Source organism: Chinchilla lanigera, unplaced genomic scaffold, assembly GCF_000276665.1.
Source record: "Chinchilla lanigera isolate Chin_1 unplaced genomic scaffold, ChiLan1.0 scaffold00048, whole genome shotgun sequence".
Taxonomy (NCBI): Eukaryota; Metazoa; Chordata; class Mammalia; order Rodentia; family Chinchillidae; genus Chinchilla; species Chinchilla lanigera.
The window spans coordinates 15,645,410-15,664,984 of record NW_004955449.1 but is presented as its reverse complement, the minus strand read 5'-3'; the positions used below and the strand labels follow the sequence as shown (position 1 = coordinate 15,664,984).

Below are 19,575 nucleotides of genomic sequence, written 5' to 3'. Positions count from 1 at the left end.
CAAAACAAACACAGTAAAAAATTAAGAGGTCACTTCCAGTCTACTCTCCCCACAGAAATCATCTGTATATAAAAACTATAGACAGGGGGTTTTTTGTTTTGTTTTGTTTTTTAAAAAAGGTGTATTACACTATTTCCTCCCTGAGAAAAACTTCTCATTCTTTCTCTTATTCTTCCTCTTTTTCCAATATACCCCAAATACACACATCCTCAGAAAGTCCATGCTCTGCTGTAGCCCATAACAAAGAACGAGGCAGCGTTAACCCTGGCTCTAGAAAACACCCTGTGCACAGGGCTTAGATTTGCTGGTTAGAGTCGGGCAGCAGCTGTCCCAGTGTCATGACTGAGGCTGAGAAGGTGCAAATATAAACCACCCTCTTCCAAGGATGGTCAGGAGGGGGAACAGCTCAAAGGTTCCAGGGCAGCTTTGTTGGACAATATTCCCGAAGGCCTAAGGTCAGTAGTCAGAGCTTTACCCGGAGGCAGCAGGAACTTCAGGAGTGAATTCTTGGGAGCAGACTGGTGAGGTATGTTTTTAAAACTATGGGTTCGGTATCCATTAGTGGGTACTGAAATCAGTTCAGTCATTCAAGACAAGGCTTCTTTGTGAATTCTGAAGTGAGACACAACTGGATAGAATTAAGAATGGGGAAGCAATGGGTATACATTAATTGAAGTTACGAGAACTGTTTCATGAAACTCTCACCTCAAATGTATGTGGGTCTTACGTGCACACTGGGTCCTACTCCAAAATGTTTCTCAATATGAGTCATAGTCAGAAGTTGGAAAGCCACCCCACCCTGTGTCTTACACTCTCCCAGAGTGACAGGAGCTGTGAGTAATTATAACTGCTACAAATAATCATTATCTATGGAGGCTTGCTTGCCTGAGGTCATGCCACACTGCGAGGGAAGTTTGGAAGGCAGTTAGCAGCGTTCTGAGAGCTGAAACATGCAAACCCATGTTGATAGCAGAATGATTCATGATAGCTAAACCCAGGAAGCTGCCTATATGTCCATCAACAGATAAATGGATAAAGAAAATGTGGTATTTATGCACAATGGAGTACTATTGTGCCATAAATAAATATAAACAAGCCATGTGTAGGAAAATAGATGCACCTTGAAACCATAACGCCAGGTCAAATAAATAAGACACACAAACTTAAATATTGCAATTTCTGTTATATGAGAAAACCAAAGTATAAAGAGAAAAATAAAAGACAGATATAGAAGTAGGAGACAGAGCCTCTGCAAATAGAAAGGGGACCAAAAGAGGGAGGGAAGGATGGAGGGAGGGAGGAAGGGAAGGGAGAGGAAGCGAATGAACAAAGAATGAAGCTGTGTTATGTACATGCACCAACTCTCCTGATGAATGTGATCATTACGCACTGCAACTTCTGACAAAAAATAGAAATTAAACTAAATTAAAAAGTGTTTGTTTTCCTTTGTCCCTCCCGCCCCCACACACACACACAAAAGTTACAGACAAGACAATCCTACAAAGCTCCTGTCTTACCCATTTTTTACAGAGGAGATGGCATCCCTCCTCTCACTGTTATTTTTATAAAATAAAAAGTTTGGAAGCTACTGTTCTGTATACCTACTGTTAACGGCAAAGAAATAATTTCTGGAGCTTGCATACTGGACTTGTTTTACCATCTATTCAGTACTTGATTTTGTTTGATTTGAATTGTTAATGAGTACTATCCACTCCCCTCTTATCTGTGCACCATAAATGGATGGATGGATGGAGGGATGGGATGGGATATGGCTCTAGTTTAACCACAGCTTAAACAAACAGGTAGGAGAGGCTAAAAGGAAACTTTGCTGCAGCTCACCTTGTGCCACCTGACAAGTAATCACCATGTTACACAAGAAAACTTGATTACACAGAAACAGATCTTAAAAGTGTGCAACCTCATCAGACATTCCCATTTTAGGTGCTCATGGTGGCAAATGGCTCAGTACTTCTTATCTCTCTCCCAAAACAAGGTCTCTCATTTGATGATACATACAGCAAGATTTTATTCTGAACAAAAGGGATAAATTACAGTAATGAGAAATGAGGGCCATAAATTTAATAGTGAGATATTTCTTTTACATTCATTCACCCTTTCAAGAACTTCCTGTATACTCAATAATGAGAAATTCAAAGAAGGGCTTATTCTATTCTCCCCCTCAGTGGCAAAGAGGGGCACCTTTGTGGACCCTAACAAAAAGTCCATTGAAGTTATCCCCTCCTTCCTTCATTGGGTAATTGGGCTGGAAAGTCTGAGTGGTGTTGGCTTTGGAAATACTAAAATCCGGTCAACTCAGAAAATAATTTGGGACCTACCAATCTTCTCTAGAACAGGCCAAAATCTCTTGCAACAGAAGTCCACGTAAGACCAGCCTTGCTCACTATAACAAAACTGAATGGTGGGTTGTCTTAGCTTTGAAATATTGTCAAAGAAGCAATACTCTAAGTACTTGTGTCATGGTTTTCACCTGCAGATGCAACAGGCACAAAAGGAAAGCAAAATGCAGAGGTTCTGCCTTCTCCCTGGTGGCATAATAGTAGCTTTACAGCATGATTAGTCTTATTAATGGGAAGGAAAGGGTAGGAAAGGGAAGAATATACAGGTAATTAGGGCTCAAGTGCTCTTCTCTGCGAGAGCAAATAAAACTCTTCCTGCAGCTAGAGCTGTACAGCTAATGAACACGAGAAATAAATGATTACTGGTAGGCGAGACAAGAGAAGTAAAAAACACAAACCCGGGTGAAGGAGCCTCCCCATCTGCTATTATAAACTCTCTTCTCACCCTCTCAAACAAACTGGACTGGGCTGGATCCTCACATGCACTAGACATAAGGTAAATGTGGATGCTGCTAATTTGACTCCCCAAAATAAATTAATAAATTTTAAAATGCAAAATTTTGAACAAGATTAATGATGACCAGAGTTCTTGGATACCATTCCTGGAAGTATATTGTGGCTTTTGTTGGCTATGTAACCTTAAGCAAGAACTTTAACCAATCCAAAAACTTACTAAACAAACAAACAAAAAAGCCCAATTTTGTTAGGGTAATTGTAAGGAAATAACGTAAAGTGGTTAGCCCACACCTGCCATTAAGCATTCAATAAATACTACTGATACATCAAAGCAATAGCTACAGTAAGTAGTACTTTCCTATTTTCTGTATTTGGCAACAAAAACAATAAAATAAGGAAGGAAGGGGGAATCAAAGTTGTTCATTTTTGTGGGATTTTTTGGCACAAAAAAATTATATATATTTATGAGTATACCATTTGATGTTCTGACACATATAAACATTATTTCATGTTCATATCAGGATAGGCCTATGTATCTTCTCAAACATTTATCATTTTATTGTGCTGAGAACATTCCAAATTCTTTTCTCTAGTTTTCTCTAAAATACACAATATATTTATTACCATATCAATCATCACCCTGCTGTGGAACAGAACAACAGAACTTATTTCTCCTAACTTACTATCAAGTGACTAACCTTTCTTCATCCTGCTTGTCAGGGTTTTTTGGTTTTACTTTTTTTTTTAAAGACAAAGTTGTTCATTTGGGGTTTTACTATGGGGATTTGTTGTTTGTTTATTTTTGAAATAGCTTCTCCCTCATTGCTGTGGCTTGCCTTGAACTCCAGGACTCAAGTAATACTCGACTCCCAGATGCCCAGGGGGCTGGGATTACAAGTGCTTGCCAAGATGTCTGGCCCTCATTTGCTTTTTAATGGACTAGGGTTACATAACAAAATATCTCAGAAAAAAAGCTGCAACTTTTGCTGATTTTCTAAGAACATCACCTAGCATCACTGATGCACAACAAACAAGGTGACTCAGCAGCTCTGTAAACACTGAACATGGGTCTATGCTCTTTTCAGTGTGGGACTTCAGAGAGCACTGCACCAGACAAGCTGCGGCACTATTACAAACGTGCCCATCCTCTGCCCTACTGTGTACCACTTTAGGCATTTTATATTTCACATCTGCTTTACAACTAATATTGAGTAATATCAGAATGTATTACAAACAAGGTTTCTCTGTGGCATGAAATACATAAAAACAAGAGTACTTTTCACAGAATATGCTACTGGCAGTTAACAGGCCAGCTGAGGCATGGAGGGAAAACTACACTCCGGCAGCTGCTACTAAGGTTCAAGCAGTCCTCGTTAGAGCACTCACTGGAGGTGCTGTTTAAAACCAAGACAGAACAAAAGAGTATTTCCACGTAGAATGATATACTCTTGCCCGCACCCTTGCCCATACCCTTGCCCATACTCTTGTCTATATTTGGAAACATCCTAGTGGAAGTTGAACATTAACAGCACAGTCTCAGTGGCACACCATTTCCATACCGGCCCAAACAAGTTAGTTTTGTTATACATTTTCACTGTGGCATGAAGAGGTCATTTGCTGGACTCTTGGACACTTCAGATCTAGAAAAGGGAAAAAGCAACCAAGAGCAAGGTTGCTAACATTCCAAAAATGCCACCCCTCTTTTCCTTATTCTTTCTCTACCCTTTCTTCTCTGTGTATATTTTATGTCCACCTTTATTTCTCTTCCAATCTTTTTTTTCAATTTTGCCTTATTACAGGTCAACTGTGATATCAACAGCAGCCCAAAGGCACTGCTTAACACCAAACAGAATTTCAATTTGTTCATTTTGGGTTTTATTGTGGGTGGTGTTGCTGTCGTTTGAGAGAAGAACTGACAAAGTACCTAGGGAAAGGTGTGGACTTTGAAGAGAATATAGTCCTCAAGATTCTTTAGCTTTTTAAACAAAGATCATATTGGTAAGTAATTTAAAGGACAGGGGGCTAGAAACCTGCTTGATATAACTGTCTCCAGAAATTGTCAAGCAGGGGTGTGGCAGTCGACCCCAGCTGTAAACCATCAAAAACTCAATGAATCTTCCAACTTTAATATAAATTCATTTCCTCTTATTAATTCCTTTAGCAATCACCTGGCAGGATCCCCTTCTAATTGACACAACTGCCATATTGCAATGTCTTTAACAGCACTGTTTAGAGCACAGCCTTAGCTCTAGGTATCTAAATTGGGCTGTAATAGCACTACCCAAATAGAAAAAAAATGTGAGCCACCTTATTTAGTTATAAATTCTGTCATAGTAGTACTAAAAAGAAACAGACAAAATATACCTTTTTTTTCTCCTTGCAGTGCTGGGGACTAAAACCAGGCTCTTGCACATAAAAATTTACATTTTTAAAATTTCTCATCAAAATCCAGTTTGTATTACACACTGATCTCATACCACTAATACAACTTGTATTAGCTGCATTTTAAGTGTTACATGTGACTAGAGGTTACTACATAGACAGTGGAAATGTATATGGGGAAAAAAGGGAGAGAAGAATACACTAAATTCTAGAATCTAAAATATAACCAAATAGATATTTAGTATAATAAGCACTGGATTTCTCCATAGTGTTGGCTATACTAATGTGTTGAATTATATATTCCCCTGAGAATTTGTCAATTATATACAGTAGACCTATACATCCACAGAGCTTGTAACAGTGTCCCATCTGACTGTAACAAGGCTCAGATTCACCCTATAAGCACCATTCTCCATGAAGGCATTATTAAAACAACACGGACACAACTCATTACGGAAAAAGGTAGTTTATGTTTTATGTATCTACAAAGTCATACACCAATTTCCTAAACACAATCAATGCAAATGCAAGAAACTATGAATAACTTTTCTTTTCCCTCTTAATTATCTATTTTGTGGTTTTCAACAGAAGCAGTATCACCACTAAGCAGTATTTTAGAACTGGAGGTGGGCAGCAGAGAAGCAGTGAAAACAAGAAAGAAAAGAGCAGAGACATCAAACACCTAGAAATGCTGGGTGGTGTCACACAGCTAAAATTTAGCCTACTACGGTATACATGTTCGTGTTGCCCCAAATTCATGTCAATTACTACAAGGTGATGGTATTAGGAAGGAAGACCTGGCTGGGGGAGGGAGGTAGATGATAGGTACAGAGCCTCATGACTCAGACCAGTATCCTAATAAAGAAGCCCCAAAAAGCTGGCTGTCCCTTCCATCATGACAGCACACAGAGGAGTTGCCTGTGAAAAGTGGGACCTCACCAGGTACTTACTGTACCGGCACCCTGAACTGGGACTTCCAGCCTCCAAGTCCGTGAGAAATAAATGTTTGTTATTTACAAGCCACTCAGTTTATGGTATTTTTGTTATAGCAGCCCAAACAGACTCAGACATAGCCTATGCCCCTACAAGTTTTGACTTTCCCACTGCACATTCACTTACCTGAATAATCTTGGTATAATTAACTGAATGAAGTACCTCACTCTCATATATGAAAATAAATGTATGTCTACCCTGTTTTAATGTATACTAAACTTGCCCAAAAGCCATTATTGTATATACTGAGGTTCTGTTAGTCAGCTTTCTGTGACAAGTAACAAATACCTGAGATAATCAAGAAGAAAGGGGTTAAACCTGGCGTAGCAGTGCACACCCATAATCCCAGCACTCTGAGCAGGTGGGGCCATGACAAATTCAAACCCAGCCCAAGGAACTTAGTAACTTCGCAGAACCTCTCAAAATTTAAAAGAGGAGGTAGGACTACAGTTCATTCTAAAGGCTATGGGTTCAATCCCCAGTCCTCACTCCCCACGAAACCAGGTTTATCGTGGCTTAAAAGTGTGAAGCTTTTGGTTATCTGATTGGCCCTGTGGTTTTGGACCAGTGGCACTACTGCAAATCACAGTAGGATCTAGGGGCAGAGGAGGCCCATCCACCTCATGGACAACAGGGGTGTAAGAGAAAGAAGAAGGGGCAGGGTCCCATAAACTCCTTTGAGGGCAAGCCCCCCCTAAGAAGAAGGCCTCCTATAGGTGCCTCTTTTTAAGTTTTTACCACCTCCTAACAGTGCCAACCTGGGGAATAAGACTTTAACACATGGGGGCTAATTTCAGATCCAAATTATACCAGAGGGATGACAGTTCTCTGCTTTGCTCATCAACGCACAAAACCGAGTTCCAGAAGAGAAGACCACTTTTGACAACAAAAGCACCAACACAACATACCAGTAACAATGTGCATTTGAAGACATTAAAGAGTATTGCAAATTTAGGTGCAAGCAGATAGTAGAAGAGCCCTCCTTTTCTTCATGCTTCAGGACATTCTGCGGATGCCTAAAACCATAGACAGCACCCATCCTAAATATACTACATCCTGTTTATGCCTTATGATAAGTTTACTTTATAAACTATGCACAGTGATTAATAACAATAACTGAAAGCCAAACAGATTATAATAACAGCCTACAATAAAAATAATTTTAAACTTCTGAACTGTTTACTTTTAGAATTTCCATTAAGTATTTTTGAACCATGGTTTACTATGAGTCACCAAACCTAGAAGGTAAAACTGCACATGAGAAAGGACTATAGTACCTTAATACCCCTTGTAGTATACTCACGCCCAACTGTGACAGAACATAAATTTATCTACATATCCCTTTACTGTTATATTGTTAGTTACAGGATTATCTCTACCTCTCTTTTACATTTATTTCAGATAGGGCATCATATTGAATTTTCTTAAATTATGTGTTATATAAAAACTAAGATATAATGTGCATCAGAATTGCACTTCAAAATAATCGAAGAATATTACCAAATATTTACTATGAAAAGGGTGCGTTAAGTATAGTGGAATTAAGAATTGACTATTTATAATAACCCAACCCATTACAGTATACTTATCCTAACCCAAACACCTGTGAGGCACTTACCTTCGAAGCTCGGGGAAGGAAAAACAATCATCATCAGCAAGGGCAGAAGCATCACTCCATCTATCATTGTACAACTGCAGAAGGAAAAGAAGAGATAGAAGTTTTAAAAAATTAAGTGCAGAATGGCACTTAATGGCAAATTAAATTAAACCCATTATCTTCAAACTGCCATTTAAGGCCTTTCTTCCAAATTGCCCTAATATATATTGACTTTTTTTTTTAGTGTATTACAAACATATGTCTTTATGGATTTAAACAAGTCATCTAAGGAGTCAGATGTACCTCTGATTGGTGGCCTCTCCAAGGCTACTTTCTCTGAGCCTACCCTCTTTAGAACCCAGTAAGAAAATGAAGGGACTACAGGTATTAAAGGTTGAAAATAAAGTATGCCCCAAATTTTTAGCTTTGAATTTTACCTTATGCTATTGAACACAATTAGTGACACTATATTAAAAATCCTGAGAGGATGAATACTCCATTCTAATATGATGTTAAAGATTAATAGGCCGAACAATTTAAATCACATTACTATGTTTGAGCCTTCTCTTTTAAAAACAGGAGAAATAGAGAAACCTACATCTACAAAGGAAAAAACAAGGAAACCAGTAAACTTCACCTGCAGTAAAGCAGTGCAGTTCTACATTAATCTTGAATTTAACAAAGGATAGACAATTAAGACAGGAATATTTCTAAAATAAGAACTCACGTAAATCTATAATACACAGAACTATCATTGAGAAAACAAGCCAATTCACAGAAATTTCAGGTTGGTTTTGGCCTCAAACTACAACAGTGTAAGCTCAATTTTTTGAGTTAAAAACTTTTCCATTTGAATAATTCCCACAACTAGAAATCTGCTGGAAATTGGTTGGGTACAACTTTCTAGTAAAATAAAGAAAACTGCTATAGTTCTTTGGCAACTAGGTTAGCATGTTACTCTTACATCTTCAAAGCGAAGGGCAGATCCTATTAACTTGTCTACAGTGGGCTCCTTCTGGCCCACCTTCTCAAAATGGTACCTTTTTTGGTCAGTGGTCTGATTATTTATTTGCCACACTCCCATCACATCTTACCACTTTCTCATTTTAACCTATTTCCTTTTTCTTCCATAATTACATTTGAGTCTATCTCTAAATAGCAAGGAGGGAGTAAAGCAGATTTTTATGTACCTTCCTTTTATATTTTTAAAAGCATATGGAAACTTGAGTGGGCTTCTCTCACTGATGCTGTTTTCGTTGTTACTATTTTCATGTTCACACAGATACTTCCTGTAGCAGACTTTTTCTGTGAGGGGACACTGGAACTATGCTCTTACACTCCCTAGCCTCCAGTACCGTAAAAACACGGTATTGTACTCTTACAGCAGCAGAAAACAGACTAACACTTGGTGAAACCTCTCCCCACCGGAAACGACTTCAGCTACCCCAAAGCAGTCCGCTCATCTCCAAAATGGTACACACATCTCAAGGCCGTGCGAGGGAACTCCTTGGTATGGCATGACGTTACTAACATCTTTTGACTATAAAACTGTTTTCATCTAATAAAGCAGTAAGTCACTGAATTCTCGCTTTAGAGGCTAGCTTTCCTTTGATGGTCTAGCACAACAGCCAGCTTTCAGAAAGAGTGGGAATTACACAATGTAACAGGATAGGCATGGTTTGCTGATAGAGTATAGCTAGGCACCACAGTTTCAAGCGGCCACTGAAATGGGATTATAGCTCATACTGGCTAGTTATTGGGAGATGAGCCCTCCCTAAATGCCAAGAGCTCTAAAATCATTAAAGAAAATGGAGATTGATTATATTAATAATATAAGAACTCAAAAAGAAGTAAGAAAAATAGTTGCCCTGACATCCCCTATCCCTAGCACCTCTTCCCTGAACCACTTTACTAAAGAAAAGCAATATTCCTCTCAATCTAATATGAAGCAATCTCCCCAAATTCAAAATTTTTAACTATTTGAAAAATAAATCTGCATCCACCATTATATATAATAAATATTATCCTGAATGTGTTCAGGTTTTTATTAATGATAATATGACACTATCATCATTAGCAATATCTTAAATATTGCATGTTTTATTTTTTAAACCTCTATTTCACATATTGCTATAATTCAGATGTTCTCCACGAGTTAAAGGCTTGGTGCTCCAGGGGCACCACTGGGGGTGGCAGGTAGAAGCTTTAAGAGGTAGAGCCTAGCAGGGTAAGTCCTTAGGCCCGTTGGGGTTATGCAGCTCTCCTCTTCCTCTCTTCCTACCTAGTCATGAGGGGAAGAGATGGCTCCACAGTGCACTCCCTGCCACTGCCACCCCAGCACCTTCTTCAGAGCCTGAAAGCAATGGGTCCAGGTGGATCCATCAAAGCCTGAAACCTCTAAAACCACAAGGTTCTCTCTTTGTTAAGTTATTGATCTCAGGTATGTTGTTACAGTGATGGGAAACTGACTGACACACATGCATTTTATAATATATATGTTGAAGGCATACATAGATGCAGGGGCATTGGCATGATATCAAAAGCCACTGAGAATCACTGAAATAAACTATTGTTTATCTCAGTCATAATCATTGAATTTCTAGTCTTTCATTCATTAATTCATTCATGCACTCAAAAACTACTGAAAGCCTGCCCTGTGCTACATATTAGAAATTTAAAATGATAAAAAGACATACAAATATGGTCCTTACTATGGTAAAACTAAGATTTGTTTCGGTAATCACATAACCATCTAAAAGACTGTATAATTTAAAAACTGAAATATAAAGGCAGTGATAGTTTAAAAACACTGCTAAAAAACAATCTGAGATTTTCTAGAGGGTAGGAGTGCTTCCCTTACGAGGTAACTTCTGAACGAGATCAGGAACGAGAAAGATGAGTAGATAATACTAGAAAAAGCATAAGAACATGGTGACGGTGTAGAGCGCAGACAGGCATACACAGTTTCTCAGCTTCTACAGAGGCCTTGTGGCCAGGAACAAGTATCCAGAAGCATACCACAGAGCTGAAAAGATGACAGAATGGCCGGGGCTCAGAGAGCCTGGAAGCACTGTAAGAAGTTGGAGAGGTTAGGGTAGCTTCAATCCCTAGGTGGAAGAGAGAGAAAGGAGGGGAGGAAAAAGGGAAAAAGAAGGGAAAGGAGACCCAAGAAACCTGAAAAGGGAGGCTAGGGAGTGTAAGAGCATAGTTCCAGTGTCCCCTCACAGAAAAAGCCTGCTACAGGAAGTATCTGTGTGAACATGAAAATAGTAACAACAAAAACAGCATCAGTGAGAAAAGGGAGGCTCTACCTCTTAAAGCTTCTAATGTAACTGGGGTAAGATATTCTAGGCCCTCTGCTCACCTCTCTGTCCTTACTGTAACGAAGCCCCCTTTGCTCCACCATCATCCACTCCTTGCTTGCCTTAGTGCCCACCATCCTGCTCTTTCAAGTTCTCCACCTGGCCCACTTTCTACCATCTCTAGATCTACCTTTGTACACGATGCTCCCTGTGGTTGGGCCTTTCCTTCAGACTAACTGCTACTCAACATTCCAGTCTCAATTTAAATGGCACTTTCTTCTAGAAGGCTGCCAAAACTCTCAAATACCTTCTTCTCACTCTCATATTACCACTTTGTTAATCTTCGTTCACAGAAATTATTGTAATTAATAATGACATACCTGCATCTATGTATGCCTTCTATATGTCTATCTTACTACTTGTTAAACTCTGTAGTAACAATATCTACAATCTATCTTATTCATCATAGCCAGAGCCAAGTGACAGCACATTTAGTACTTGTTGAATAAGTACTAAATCTTATCTCCCTAAACACATTTTAAATGTTAAAAACTCAGCAACTTTCCCCACCACACATACCTGAAAAGGAATGGCAAGGTTAAAAAAATATAATATCTAAACGTCTAATTTGTAGAGTGCTGTTCAGGTAATAGCAAATGTCACCAGTTAACAAGCTTCAAAATCAAGAACTCTTTCATGAAAAAGGAAAAAAAGAAAAAAACTAAAATGCAATCACCATTACCATGTTTCCCATTTTACAAAGCCAACAAAAGGCCATGCCACAAAATACAGATCATGATTATACAAGCAAAATTAATCATACTGATTTAGGTTCCTAAACAAGTAGACAGAAAAAAGAATTATAAATCAGTCCCCCAAGCTAATCCACTGTTTAAAAATAGTCTAAATATGCCAAAAAATCACTGAAAAGTCAACATCAGTTACAAAGTAGCTGCTACTTTGTTCTGGGTCTAGAGTGCCTGTCTCCCATTAATCCAGCTACTTAAAAATCACACCTCAAAGTATGCTATATGCATGTACAGTGCAAATATGCCAAAATGAAATCCACTATTCTATGTAATTACTATGTACTAAGAAAATTATACCCCAAACAGAAAAAGGAAAAAGAATGCAGAAAAGAGAATATTCTGGAAATTCCTGATCCTATTTTAATTAGAAGAAACATCAGTATGATAAAATATAAACTGTAAACCCCAAGAATCTATTTCTAATTTTAAAACATACCAAAAACAAAATATTGTTTTTAAAAGTAAACTTTTCAACTCTACTGCTCTTGGCAAGAAGGAGACTGGATGTGGAAAATAGGAGTAGCAATAATTCATTATGTTGTGGGCACCTCACGCCAATGGTCCAAACTTTCTGTTCTCAGGATCTCTTTCTACTCTTCAGAATTACCGAAGAGCTACATATCCATGAACATGGGCTATGTGCGTACATATGCACTATATTCAAAATCAAAACTGAAAATTTTTAAAATAATAAAACTGCATGTTGTAAATTTGAAAATTGTGCTTTTAAAAAAAGTACATGTGGAAGAAACAATGGCACTGTTTCGCATTTTGTAAATTTCTTATGTTTGGCTTACACTATACCCAGATTCCTATATATAATTCTACTTTCAATCATTTACATGTTGTGTTGTTTAAAGTACACAGAGAAAATCCAGCTTTGCACATGTCAGTCAAAGGAAGAGGACCTTGTAGAACACCCAAGAAAGTCTCAGAGACCCCAGCTATTTCTGGGACAATTTTCAGAACCGCCTTATTCCTTAAATGTTCAGTTCTTCCACTATACCAAATCACCAAATGGTACCAGATGTTTTAGACTAAGCATTTGCCCAATAGCTGAAGAAATGTTACTGTTCTACAATTTCAGAAATCTGATTAACCTTTCTAACATGAATGCATTAAATATTTTTAAATGTAGGAATAATATTTTGTATATACAACTAAATATTTTTAAATAGAATATAAACTTGTAGTAAGAATAAGCTCAAAACTGGTCATCTCATTTATCATCAAAATCCCTAACTGAAAAGTCATAGACTGCTGGGAACTGCAAAATATGATCTGAAGGGTATTATTTTTGCCTCTAATGTATATACCTCTCCCTTCTATTCTTGGATAAGACCTTCACTCCCTGGTAATTAATGTTATTTCTTCAGATATAAGAAAAATAGCTATTCAGAAGAGGGCTGGAGATCTCCTATCTAAAGCTCCCTTATTAAATCAGTGTCATCTCTCATAATGTCTCAGATCTACACTCTTGGGAGACAGAACATTCCCATGATACTCTGCTAAAAACAGTCACCAGGGCAGAGCCAAACCACTTACCAAATCCCATGGTACTGTTCAAACCCCATTTATAGATCAGACAGAGAGAAGCTAGCGTTTAGCTCAGTTTCTAACATGTATGAGTGTGAGACCATGTTTGGCACTTATTTTGCTCATCACAATGTTATAGCTAGAGAAAGCCACAGATACTGCAGTATATTACCCAAAAATCCTTTTGATAATGGTCACAGAATAATCAAAGAATATAACCTAATACACATCTCCACTCAACTTTTGGAACCCACATTAAGCAATATGATTGATAAACTATGACATAGCAATAAAGTATATTTCTAAAACTTATACTTTATAGCAGCACACAATTCATTATCCATAATATAGAAAATAAAGAGAACATTTTCATAAAATTCTATAAAATGTTCATCTGTCTAGGCTGATAGCCTAAACTCCTTTAGTTTGTCCATTCATTATATGTATAATTTATAGAATACCAATTTATTAAACAAAGACTTTCCTGATACACTTCTCAGCTTGATTTATAACAATCTCTGGGCTAAAAAATATCCTTGGAAGAGTCACTCACTCCCTCACCCCAGGTCTGAATGACTTTTACACCACCCACTGAAGCCCCTCTATAACCTATGCCTGCTCACACTCACAGATGTTCTCCACTATTTCCTGATGCGTTTTCTTTCCTTTGTATGTCTTCTGCAGTCTGTTCTACACCTTCCTCAATAATACAGAGATTTTTTTCTTTTTAATATAAAGTACAGAGGAAAAGTAGAAAAATAACTAAGAGGCATTCTGATTTCTCTTAGTCATCTGTTAACATTACATTATTATCACCTTAACAGCAGCATTTACTAGTGAGCCTGGCACTGTGTTAGGGAGCAATATGATCTCATTGAAAACCTCTTCCTAATACAATGAATATCCATATTAACCCTGTTTTACAGATAACATCTTGGGTGGGTAGAAGTAACTAAACCAAGGGCACAGGTCAAACCCAAGACCATCTGACCTAAGTTCAGTAGTCTTAGATGACCACCACTCTACGCAACTTTCACTTCACTGACCAGCCATAGGCAGTTTGGCAATCCAGTTCTGTTATGTTTAACATTTCATCCCCCACTTAATTCATCCTGAGCTTCAAGAACCCTGATTTTACTCATAGGGAACAATCTCACTCATGGTTATTTGACTCACCCTTCAATTGTGCCCTCTGTCCATTTCCCTAACCTCAAAATTAATTTCATATACTCTGATCTCCAACTATCTCCCCCACCGACTTCCAGAAGAAAAGATCCTAATATCAAAGACAAAAACAAGCTCCTTGAGAGTACAAGTGGCTTCTCACTCTCACCCACCCCACTCCCCAATTCTTCAATTTCCTTTTCATAATCATACCTCAGTGTAAAAACAGAAATCAGTATAAGGTATACTTGAGGGGTTATACCTAGTGAGACAAATTCGAGACACAAAAGTTTAAAGGCATACTTACAACCACCTCCACGCAGGACAAAAACCAGCCATATCCAATTAGATAATGTGAAAACAGTTCTGTCTTTTAAGCTCAATAGGTGAACAGCCAACCCAAGGGCAGCTTGCTCCAAAGTACCTGGGCCTTTGGGAGGGGTGAGTTGTCAGTAATAGCTGCACAGAAAGGCTAAACTGAAGCCATCATACCATATAAGTTAAGTCAGGGTCTCTTCTTCAGTTCACAAATGACCTGTGAAATATTTTTAACACCACACTCTGTCTGAACTGGTGATGTGCGAGTTGCCAGGGCATGGTTTTATATAGACTTCAGTGCTGCTGGAGGGCTTCTGGTGGGGTGTTACTTTCAGAATATTAGCATGTAATTTGATCTCTTGCGATAGATGAATACAAATAGATCCTTGGACAAGTCCTACAGAAATGAAAACCAGCCTCTGGATCGGTTCATCCTGCGGTTAGAGGAAATAATTACAGATCATTTCAGGAAAGTAAGGGTTTTGACTGAAAGATTTACACTACAAACATTCCAGCTGTAACAGATGGACCCAAGAAATAGGAAAATGAGAAAGAAAACAATATAATCTATAAAAAGGTGGGGGAGGAATAAGGTTTGATTGAATGAAAGTTTTAGCTTAGGGATACCATATAAAAACAAAGCACCCTCAATAAATTTACTTCAGTTGCACACAGAACAAAAATCTACCCAATACACAAATAAAAACTGAGCTAAGATTCTGAGAATTTAGTATTCTGATCACCCATTACATACCTTATTGGTGCTTCAAAACTAGGTTTTATTTTAACATGCTTGACTTCATGGAGACTAACCCTAATGTCAGACTCCATGCCTCGGATCAAATAGGAACGGTTCGCCAGCTTCGTTTCAACTGAACCCCACTGTCTCCCAGATGTTTTGTTACATTCTCCTCTGCACCTTAGGGCCCTCCGTCCCTCTCTGTTCAGTTTGCAGACTGTACTGGAATTTTTTTTTTTTTTAAATGTAGGAAGGCTCTATTATTGTCTTCTAAAAACTCTTAGATTTGTAACTCGGTCCACTTAAAGTCTTACATCCCAGGCAGCCTCAGTCGTGCACACCATAATTACAGGCACTTGGGATGCTGAAGCAGGAGGATGGCAAGTTTGAGACAAGCTGGGCAACTAATCCATACCCTATGTCAAAATATAATTTAAAAACAGGGCTGGGGTGGTTGCTCAGTGGTAGAGCACCTCTGGACCCCATCCCCAATGCTGGAAAAAATAAAATACAAATAAATCTCACCTTCTCCCCTGGTCCTCAGCTAGAGCCCATATATACTGTCTGTCTTATTCCTAACTGTGCATAATGTTAAATTCATCCTTTAAACTAATGGATGATCTTTCTATCCCTCTTGTTACTCAATAAATAGGCCCTACCAGCTGACCCAACTGTCCCAGTTCTAAGACTAATATGATCAACCTGTGACAATCTGTAGTGGAGGCAATGGGTTGCCCAGGGGGATGAGAACTGCCCATTCATTCTCCATCTCACTCCACTCCACACACCAAGCATGAAGCCCACTCCTGTTTCACATGGGTCCTGCCCACCCCCGTGCATTCTATGACCCTACCATATCCTCTTCAAGACACTTAACACTGAGTGAAGCTTGCTTTTTTATTACTTTACTTTCACTATTTTTCCCCTTCTCCCTCTTTCGCACACCAAAATGTAAGCAGCATGAGGGAAAGAACTACATGGTGCCATCCCCACGCCTGGCATCTACTAGGCACACTTGATATCAATTAAGCATATTAATTTGAACTTCCTAGTCTGTGCTGTAAGTTGGTTTGAGAAAGGAGAGGAAAGTGAAGTTCAAGTATTATACAGCCTGGCAAGGAAGCGACTTGCGGGTGTGAGAATTCTATGACCTCAATTTAATATAGTAGCAACTGGGTATTTGAGATAAATTAAAAGATATCATTTGTAACTTGGATTCCAGTTTTCAAGGGTGTCATCCAAGTGAAGCAGCCAAACAAAAAGATGGCTGGCAGACTCTGTGTATAGCAGACAACTCCCTGGTGGACAATATCCCATTTGGAAAGGACTGCTTGGATTTTTCATTCCAGACACCAGCTGATATGACCAGAGCCCTCCCTAGTGACCTCTAAGACAGTTTTTGTAGCTCTAATACATCTCCTGCAAGTCAGAAATTGACATATTATCTCCCCTGAAGTCTTCTAACAGTTATTGACGCTATTTGGAAAGCCATACTTCCCTGTCTATTAATAACCTTCAGAAAGAACCCTGAGGAAGTATCAAGAGAAAAATAGATCTGGCTGATAGAAGCAAAGACTCAATCAGAGGTTACAGTTAGCAATTAGTACTTTCAAAGGGAGGGGGAAGGGAGAGATGAAAATTTTAATATCTGTGTTAGATGGTATCTTTTCAGGATGTTAAAAAAAAATATTTTGCCAATGAACTCAAGGACTATAAATCAAGCACTCTGGTCTTTATAAAAAAGGAACTCTTTTGAAGACTCAAGTTATTAAAATAGCCCAGCACTAGCAACTATCTGCATATCAATTATTTCAAAGAATTTGCCTACAAGGCTGATATTAACTCTTTTATAGTTACTTACACCTTTGCAACGTTATTCCAAGTGACACATTAAATAGCAATCAGATCAACCCACTCTAAATAATGGAATCACTAATTAATCTTTAAAGACTTTCCTCGGTGGTCTTTCTCCTCTTCCTTCCCCCAACTAGAAAATGATTAATGGAATTTTCTCAAAATTTAGCTTGAAATACGCTTTTGCCAGTCAAGCAACTAGAACAGAATCAGATAATTGTGGTATGACTCAACAAATGCACAGCTGTTCATTTAAATATATCCATCAAAAGTATAAATATGATCATGAGAAAGAAAAGAAGCCACGTACCAGGGTCAGCACACAAACTGAATGGGTTAGCATCCTAGTAACCACAACAGAAAACAAGGAGACAGAGCGACAAGGCAGGGAGAGGTTCTAGATGGATGTGAGGGAAAGAAACCAGAGCCTACCCAACCAAAAACACTCACTCACCCACACAGGGCAACAAAGTTAAACGCTAGTGAAATGCACTGCATTAAACAGGGAGAAAGATATGAAATTTTAAAAACATGATGGCCCCAAGTACAGAGGCAGAAGAAAGCCTGCATGTAAGAAAATGAGAAATCCTATTTATTAAAAGCAAAGACCTAAGGCAGAGAAAAACAGGAGGAAAAAGGTCCATGCCTCACTTCTTGGACCCAGTTGTGATTACAAAATCACCATGGAAATATGGAAATTCTACCAAGGGACCCAAACTACAGACAGTCCCCAATTTAAGAGTTTTCAATTTTTCAATGGTGAAAATACATTCTATCCACGTTGAACAGATCAGAACTTGGAATTTCAAGTTCTGATCTCTGCCCAGGCCAGCGACAAGTGGTAGGATCCTCTCCTGGTGCAGGGCAAAGGTAGCTGCAGCATCTAGGCAGCCACGAAAACTCCAGGGCAAACAACTGACACTTCACTGTGGTCCACGTTGCTAAGCTGTGACTTATGCTAAGACAGCTGAATTAAACTCATTTTCAAATGACAGTAATTTCAATTCCCGATGGGTTTATCAGGATGTAACCTCCTTGTAAGTCAAGCAGCATTGAGTCCATAACAGAACAATACTCCTCTCTGGAAGGTTCTACACATTCTAGACTGTCTCTTATCAGGAGCCAAGAAAATGGAAGAAAACTATAAGAACATAGAAATGGGGTGCCGCTGCCCAACATTCCAGAACCCTTCTTTCTTTCCTCCTCAGGATTAGACCATAAGGCCCAGCAAGAACTTGACAAGCAGAGGCCCTCAGAAGACTTTAGTGCCTATCTTCTTTTTATGCTGCTCAAAATGATGACAAATAAAAGAAGATCCATTCCTGTAATTTCAACTTTCTTTAAATCAACAATATCTATTTCTTCCCAGAAAACAATTCCTCTAGCAATAGGGGACCTAAGCACATATGTAACCTGACTACTCAGTCATACTGCTCTAGGAACCACCCTCATTTTCCCCATTTTTAGGCAATCTCTCTTGTATTATAACAAACATTAGCAATTTCATCAATCACTACTTCCCTCAGCTCTGAGTTCTCCTCTATCTGTCTTTATCCATTTGCAAAGAATATTCTAGAAGGACCATTTCACACTAGCTACCTCTGTAGCCTCCCTTCACTCCTTAATCTACAATGTTCTGACCAAGTCAATTCATTGCAACATCCCTTGCTAAAGTTCTAACTCTTTTCAGTCTTTACCTTAGCCTCAGACTCACAGGGATGCTTCCTCAGCTTCATGCCTTAGAGACTTTAATCTGTATGAGGCCTAGGAATCCCCCACCCTCAGCAATTCAAGTGATGCTGACAGTGATGAAGTATCCCATTTGTTCATTTCATAGGATAAGAGGTATCAAAATTTCCCTTCTCCCCCTGGGTTCTTTCCTAGCTAGGGTTCAGAGGTTCCACTTGCAGAGATCTTACTACTGTGATCCCTTTTGGGTACCCTGGAAGGATTCCTCTTCTGCCATTCATCCCTTAAACACTGGTTTCCCTAAATAAGGGCCTACATAAGATGCTGTCCATTTTCTCAGATTCAAGGTCCACTCCAAGCCACCAAGGTAAACCACCAG

General features: G+C 38.7%; 1 protein-coding gene across 9 annotated transcripts in view; it reads right to left on the bottom strand.

Moving 5' to 3' along the window:
* Acvr1 (activin A receptor, type I) overlaps positions 1-19,575 on the bottom strand; it is a 118,475-nt gene that overhangs the window by 41,448 nt on the left and 57,452 nt on the right. For 7 of the 9 annotated variants that reach the window (XM_013518777.1, XM_013518778.1, XM_013518776.1 and 4 more), the window contains exon 3: positions 7,807-7,880. In XM_013518777.1, coding sequence (XP_013374231.1) covers positions 7,807-7,880 — 74 coding nt within the window. Of the gene's footprint in view, positions 1-7,806; positions 7,881-14,903; positions 14,996-15,088; positions 15,326-19,575 lie in introns of those variants that run through there. The other 2 variants (XM_005393405.2, XM_005393398.2) reach the window with 2 other exon arrangements.